Source organism: Nicotiana sylvestris, chromosome 6 (genome assembly GCF_000393655.2).
Source record: "Nicotiana sylvestris chromosome 6, ASM39365v2, whole genome shotgun sequence".
Lineage (NCBI taxonomy): Eukaryota > Viridiplantae > Streptophyta > Magnoliopsida > Solanales > Solanaceae > Nicotiana > Nicotiana sylvestris.
The window spans coordinates 111,157,681-111,165,870 of record NC_091062.1 but is presented as its reverse complement, the minus strand read 5'-3'; the positions used below and the strand labels follow the sequence as shown (position 1 = coordinate 111,165,870).

General features: G+C 34.4%; 1 protein-coding gene across 1 annotated transcript; it reads left to right on the top strand.

Annotated features, from left to right (window-relative positions):
* The first annotated feature begins 3,847 nt into the window (after positions 1–3,847).
* On the top strand, positions 3,848–7,889 carry LOC104221445 (uncharacterized). Its single transcript, XM_009772519.2, has 4 exons — positions 3,848–3,918; positions 4,563–5,687; positions 5,918–6,579; positions 6,673–7,889. The coding sequence occupies exons 2-4, from the start codon at positions 4,579–4,581 to the stop codon at positions 7,689–7,691; spliced, it is 2,790 nt and encodes a 929-aa protein (XP_009770821.1). The 5' UTR covers positions 3,848–3,918; positions 4,563–4,578; the 3' UTR covers positions 7,692–7,889.
* The last annotated feature ends 301 nt before the right edge of the window (positions 7,890–8,190 follow it).

Genomic DNA, 8,190 nt, shown 5'->3' with positions numbered 1-8,190 from the left:
GGACTGTCAAATCATGGGTCCAGGTCCGTTTACCCAAAATGTTGACCGAAGTCAAATTAATTCATTTTATAGTCAAAATTTATCATTTTTCACAGATTTTCACATATAGGCTTTCCGGCTACGCGCGTGGACTGTGTACGCAAATCGATGTGATGCTAAAAGAGGTAATTAAGGGATCGAAACGTAGACATTTTAAAAACAGTATCTAAGCAACGCTAGAAAAATAGACTTCAAATAAATAAATAAATAAATAGTTTTTTTATAAATAAAGTTAAGACCGCTCATAAAATTTAACTTTAGGCCATAGCTCGTCGGTTTGCCCCTGATATAAACCTAACCTCATCAAATTATTAACCATGATAAAATAATATGTTGTGATATAAGTATTTAGTGCGGATAAATTCTTATCATAATATACATATATGCTAAATCAATGTGAAAGTGAAGTCAGTAAGTCAAAGTGAAGTCTATTAAAGTAAATAAAATTACATGGAAGTTAAAATATTAGAATAATTCGTTGATTACCTTTTTCCCCCTTGATGTAGAGGAAAATGAGGTTTTCCGTATATACCTCTGAAGATATTATATGAGACTCGAATATTTTCTCATATGAGTCTTGCACTAACTTTTTGAATTTGCTAATTTTACACTCCTCCTTTTACCGATGTGAACTTAGAAAAAGTCGATCTAGGATTGCTTAAGTATATACTCCCCGTTCATTTTTACTTGATATGTATACTAAAAATAAATTTTTATTTTTACTTGACACTTTACACATATTAAGAGAAGACAAATTTTTATTTCCTGTTATACCCACAATATTTATTACTCATTTCAAATTATTTTCTTAAATCCAATAAAATATCCATCAATTAATATGGGTATCATGGTAAATTATGCACTTCATTTATTATTTAATAAGAAGCGTGAAAAGCTAAAACGTGTCAAGTAAAAGTGAATGGAGGGAGTACTTGGCTGGTATACTAATAATAAATTTTTATTTTTACTTGTCACTTTACGCATAGCAAGAGAAGATAATTTTTTTTGTTATATTCACAATATTTATTACTCATTTCAAATTATTTTTTTAAATCCAATAAAATATATATACATCAATTAATATGGGTATCATGGTAAATTATGTATTTTATTTATTATTTCTTAAAGGACGTGAAAAGTTAAAACGTGTAAGCAAAAATGAACGGACGGAGTATATTCTTTTTCTTTAAAATTTAGCATGAAAACATCAATTTCAGAATATAATTGGAAGAAGTTAGAAGAATGTGAACTGTATGAAAATTTGAGCCTTGACCAAATAACTTTATTGAATTAGGAAGAAAAAAACTCTATTCTTATTTAATTAGTGTATCTTAGATACGACGTCGACTTTCAACTTCTTAAGCTACGCATGCAATGAAGACAGCTCTTCGATCTCCTCCATTTTTACACTTTGATTTCTTTGACCGTTCTTCAGTGTTTGTTTCAGGTGCTCATCATCTCTGAAATATAAGAAACAAGCAATACCAGAAAACTGGCATTTTACGGTAAAAATAGCACGAGGCGTCCTATTTGGTCGTCTCACTTAACCTATATCCAGTTTTTTTTTAAAATTTAACTTGTACCTATTTTATAAATAACTTTCGCACCCTTTCTCCTCCTCCTTCTTCTCCTTCGTTTTCTTCTTCTTCTTCTTTTTTGGAGTAATCCAGAGATCATTGTTATATAAAGTTCTGTTTTCATGCCAATTACTTTGATTTTCAGACGTTAAGAGTTTCAACTGAAATACAAACTAAAACAGATTTTCGACAGCCATGGTTGAACTCACATTGGAGAAGAGTAAAATATTGCAAAGAAAAAGCTTGGATGAACAATCAATCACTCAAAATGATGAACAAAATTCAAACCATGAACGCCTAGAAGGTAGGCAGCATTCCTGTCTTTCTGTCTCTAGTCATTAATGTGTTGTATAAAATATTACGACAACAATAAATACTTAAATAATACTTGTACGACACAGTAGTTCCGTAGAAGAAACTAGACTAGCATTTTTATGTGTGAGACAAGAGCAAGTCAGAAAAACTTCGCCAGTTACAAAACAAAAACTTCAGCTCTATAGCTAAAGTTCGTCAGTTACAAAACAAAAACTTCAGCTCTGGAGCTGAAGTTCGCCAGTTACAAAATACAGTTACAAAACAAAAACTTCAGCTCTAGAGCTAAAGTTCGCCAGTTACAAAACAAAAACTTCAGCTCTAGAGCTGAAGTTCACCAGTTACAAAAACAAAAACTTCACCAGTTACAAAAACAAAAAACTTCAGCTCTTCACCAGTTACAAAACAAAAACTTCAGCTCTAGAGCTGAAACACACTTGCTACATTAGTCCCGTCTACTAGAATGCTAAAGTTTTGTGTGATTGTCTTTGCTACTTCAGCCCCGTATGCTGAAGTTACGCGAAAAAGTGGGTACGCTTGCAATATTTTTTTGCAAATCGGGCACAAGTAAAAATGTGACCCAAAAAGCGGGTATAGATGTAAATGCCCCCATTTTTCGTCCTAGCAATACCGATCGAAATCGGTCGGGAAAAAAAATAAGTGTATTTGGTAGCAAAAGTCAACAAAAAAAATTCTGACAGCGAAAATAATGGTCCCACAGCAAACAAAAATAAAAATTCCAACCGATTTCAGTCGGAAATTGGTCAATATTTGACCAACACCTGATCATACTTGTATATAATGTACAAAAATAATTTATTATTAAAAAATTTCCAAATTTTCGACCGAATTCAGTCGGAAAATTTGAAATTATTATTTTCCGGCCAAGACAAAAATTATATATATTTAATTAACCAACCGAAATAAGTTATAATTAAATATTTCCGACTAAGTTCGGTCGGAAAAACGATTTTAAAATTTAATAATATTTGTGTGTGTGTAAATAATAAATAGCTTTTAAATAAACAATATTTAATACTTATTTGACATATATATCGAATATAGCTTTTATACTCTACACTTTAATTGGTATCGACCGAATTCTGTGGGAAATTAAAGTTTGACGGTCAGTCAACACTTTGAAATTTCCGATCGATTTCGGTCGGTACACATTAGCGACCTTCATTTTCGTGACCAATTAAAATCGGTCAATTTTTATCAATTTCCGACCGATTTCGGTCGGTTTTGGTGGACAAATTTGCACTGTTTTTTAGTAGTGAAGAAGCCTCATTCTCAGTAAGATGAATTAAAAAAACATTATACAGTACTATTTCTCGAATTAAGAAATCTTGGAATTGAAATTAAACCTGGCTAATTACCGATAGATATGCTAAATGAATTATTTTCTACATGAAATGTCCCCTTTTATCTCTTTTTCAGTTAACATTTCTTGCGTTAATTTAATTCTCTGTGTTAAAGAACTAATAGGGAAGTTAAAGTGAATCTTCTTTAGCAAGCTTATGGAATTGGATTAAGGGTCCTACTTTTCCCTAATCAAGGAATGTTAATTATGTACGTCAAATCAAATTCTTCTATATATATATATATATATATATAACTCTTTAAGCTTTTTTCACTGTAATTTAATTTCTCGACAAAGAAAAAAATAGACTTTATTAAAAATTGTCCCTCATGCAAGCAAAATCAGTCCATGACCAAACGTTTCTTGCGTTCAACTTAGACCAAGTTTGGCGATAACGCAATAGCATATATTATATATTGCAATGTTCATGTACTCGATCAACACAAATTATGGTAAAGTCAACCCTTAACCAACCCATTATTCCATGCATAAATATCTTCGTACTCAATCTTTTGTGGTGCATTTGGTGTAATCTTGAGGCTGTGTTTTAACTTAATTTGCTTAAGAAGAAAAGTGACATCTTTGTCACCATTTGTTTCAGACATTCTTGGTTTCTTTATTTTCAAGGTAATATATACTAGTATTCTACCTAGTACTCTTTTGCATATTGCGTAACTTTAAATTACATTTATTAAGTGAAAATGGAATCTTTGGTATTCTGGTTTCTCCTATTCTTGGAATTTGGGTTTGATAATGTGAGATTCGGAATTGTTTTAATATTTGCAAATAAGGAAATATGGATCTTTGATTATTCTGGAAGAGAATTTGTCTCGTCATGGTGTTTTTAAGATAAATGTTTTCAAGTGGTATCTTATATTTTCAGTATTTTAAATGGCTCCACATTTTTAATTTCCTGAAAATACTTATTTTTGGTTTTCTTGTCCATTCTATTTATAATAATGGTAGCCTTTTTTCTAATAAGTTTAATGGATTTTCACTTTTAATCTGTGATAATATAAACCTCACGCGTTCTATATATATATATATATATATATATATATTACTATTTGTTTACAAGTATAGAGAGTTAATCCCATGTGATCCTTTAGCTGCATTTCTTATGGCATCCTTCAACTCCACTTTATATGGGTATGCTACTATTCTTGCCCAACATCCTATATATGCAATAGCCTCCCCCTCTCCCCTCGATCTTCAAATAAGCCTACAAACTGTGTGTATTTTCTTTTGAAGATTTGTTCTTTACTTTATAGGGATAATCCACTCTGAATGCGATTAGCTAGGAATGCTGATATGAGAAGTGGCGATTCTTTAGATGGAATGGTGAGTGAATCTATGGGAGGAAAGGCTAAAATGAGACAACAAAAAACCAGTCGCACAAGGCTTGTTACTGTTTTAACTTGTTTACAATTCTCATTTGCTGTCTATGCTACATTTCTTCTATATTACATGTCCCCCTCTCTAGATTTAAGGACTAAGCCAGACTTCAGTTGGACTACGCGAATCGCTCAGCAGTGGAAGCAATTATTTATAATCCCTCCCCACGTCGTTACTCGCTATAATCAGGAAGCTAATTCAGTTGTTAGAGCTGAAACTCAACCAATTACTCCCTCTGAAGTCTGTGAGCATGACAAGATTGATTTTATACAGAAGAAGTCGACCGATGCTGTCACGATCAAGTTGAAGACACAACTTTATCAACAAGTGCTAGATTTTCAAAGCAAGTCATTTGGTGCTGAGACTCTTTCTGAGCTAATGTCAATGAAATCCAACTGGGATTTGCGCGGTCCAACCAAGCCAAAAATTACAGTAATCTTGAATCATTTCAAGAGGAAAACACTTTGTGCGCAGCTTGATTCTTTGCTACGCCAGACTCTCCCATTTCATCATGTTTGGGTACTTTCATTTGGAAGTCCAAATCAGCAATCATTAAAGAATATTGTGGACAGATATAATGACTCAAGAATAAGCCTTATCAGTTCAAGATATGATTTCAAGTACTATGGAAGATTCCAATTGGCTTTACAAACAGAAGCTGACCTTGTATATATCCTAGATGATGACATGATTCCAGGGAAGAAGATGCTGCAAATTCTAGCACATGTTGCTGGAACAGATAAGTACAAGAATTCTGTTTTGGGGAGCATTGGTAGGATTTTGCCTTTTAGACAGAAGGATTCTAGTTTTCCAAGCTACAGGAAGTTTCGATCGAAAGAAGCAGGGCTTTATTTGCCTGATCCTGCTTATAATATTATTGTGGACAAAATTGTTCAGGTGGATTTCCTCTCTAGTTCTTGGTTTATGTCTGCTGAACTTGTCAAGACACTTTTCATTGAGACACCATTCACTTTCATGACAGGGGAAGACTTGCACTTAAGGTATGTACTTTAACAGATTCTAATTTATTTTTTCCAAAAAAAAATTACGTACGCCTTTCACAAAGTTCATTTGATCTGTTTAACTAAGGGAGGGATAATACAGTTTTGTGAGTTAGTCATGTGTTATATAGTATATTGCACAACTTTGTTTCTATATGAATATAAAATATGTCAACTTTGTTTCATATGTTATTTCTAATGACTTCAATTTCCTGGGGAAAAAAATGCAGCTATCAGCTTCAGAAGTACAGAAATGCTGGTTCATTTGTGCTACCAGTAGATCCAAATGATAAAGAAACTTGGGGTGACAGTGAGCATAGACTTGCCTACGTATCTGAAACAACTGTAATTTTCAAGGACGTTGTTCAAGTCCGAGATGATCAATGGTGGAGAGCACTTTCTACCGGTTATGTGACACAATGGGCAGCGATGTATCCTGAAAAAATCGATGCACTCTTCTATGCCCACTCTGTCGATGAAGTTAAAGCTCTTGCGCCTCTTCTTGAAAAGTTCAGATCAACTGTTGGAAAGAAGGCATATATTGTTGTCTCGGGAGGCAATTTTTGCACTTGTGAAGATGCTGCTACAGCTTTGAAATGGCCTAAGGCAGTCTGCAAAGAAAGAAGATTCAAGATTATGGATATAGGAGTTGGTGCATTATCAGGGATATCAAATTCGGAGGTGCCTGTTGTTCAAGCAGTGTATGCTAGCATGAAAGGACTTATCAAAATTCATAATCCTAGCCTGGTGATAACAGTAGCTGATACAGACTCTAATGTGAAGAAAGCTCTAAATATGGCTAATACTAACAGTTCAATGCTCGTTCTTCTACCTAAATCATCGGTGCCAAAGGTTCTATGGATGGCTGATCTTCGTTCCACAGCATTGCCAAGTAAGAAATTATTGTGATTTTACGCCTAATATTTCCATTTCCTTTTGTCAACAGCTGATCTGAGATTTTTGACCAATGCATTTGTTACTTCAGATTGGAATAGGATGAGGATTTCTGTAAATATAATCACACAGAACAGAGCTAATTCACTAGCAAGGCTTCTCAAATCTCTCAGTGAAGCACACTATATTGGTGATGAAGTTTCTATTACTTTCAACATGGATAGTAAGGTGGATGAGGCAACTATAAAGCTTGTCAACACATTTAATTGGCCTCATGGATCCAAAATTATTCGAAGGAGAATCATCCAAGGAGGCCTCATTCGAGCTGTGAGCGAGAGTTGGTACCCCTCCTCGGATGATGATTTTGGACTCTTACTTGAAGATGACATTGAAGTATCCCCTTACTATTACCTTTGGATTAAATATGCTCTCTTGACCTACCACTATGACCCTGAAATATCACTTCCTGAGCTTTCGGCGATCTCTCTTTATACTCCAAGATTGGTGGAAGTGGTAAAAGAAAGGCCTAAATGGAATGCAACAGATTTCTTCAAGCACATTCATCCTAACACACCTTATCTCCACCAACTGCCTTGCAGTTGGGGTGCAGCTTTCTTTCCAAAACAATGGCGGGAATTCTACGTTTACATGAACATGAGATTCACAGAAGATGCCAAGCAAAATCCTGTTCAAATCCCAAGATCAAGAACAAATGGTTGGCAAGCTTCTTGGAAGAAATTTTTAATAGATATGATGTACTTAAGAGGGTATGTCACACTTTATCCGAACTTTCCAAATCAAACGAGCTTTTCAACCAATCATATGGAACCAGGAGCTCATATCGCTGCTAAGGAAAATGTGATTAAGCATAACAAGGTTGATTTTGAGGTGCCATTGCTGAAGGAAGACTTCAGAAGCTTTCTGCCAAATGGGAAAATGCCTACAGCTTCAAAATTGCCTTCATTAAACCTCTTCAATCAGCCTGTTTCTCTCAAGGGCTTAAAGGCGGCTGGAGCAAAACTGGGGCAAGATATTCTTAAATGCAATCCAACAGAGGTAGTAGCAGTTAACCATGAGACAGGTCTACCTTCAAATTGTGCAAGATTCTGAGAATTCCTCATTTTATCTTATTCATATTTATTTTTTTCTTCCACTCACGAAATTATATTCATCGTGTTGCATCACTTAGTGGAAGTGATAGTGAGGGATTGGGGGGAGAGCTAGTTGAACCGCTGATTAATAATCCTAATTCCACGTTTAAGGAAGGAGAATAAGGATTTCTTGATGACAGAACTGAGACTTGTATAGTGTTACGCCCCGCAATATTACGTCGATATTACGTTCGGCAGTATTATATTACGACAATGTTATGCCGGCAATATTACATTACGTTGATGTTACGCTTCGCAGTAATAAGTTACAACGATGTTGCACCCTGTAGTAATGTACGTTGAATTTGTCGTAAAGTAATTGACATCAGTCCAAGGAAAATATTATTTGGGGACTATAAGAATTATAAGTGATTAGTAAATTCATGAAGGTGAAAGGGGGAGCAAGTCTAAGAAAACGAATTTTGTCAAAGTTTGGCATTTTGGGATAAAATACGGCC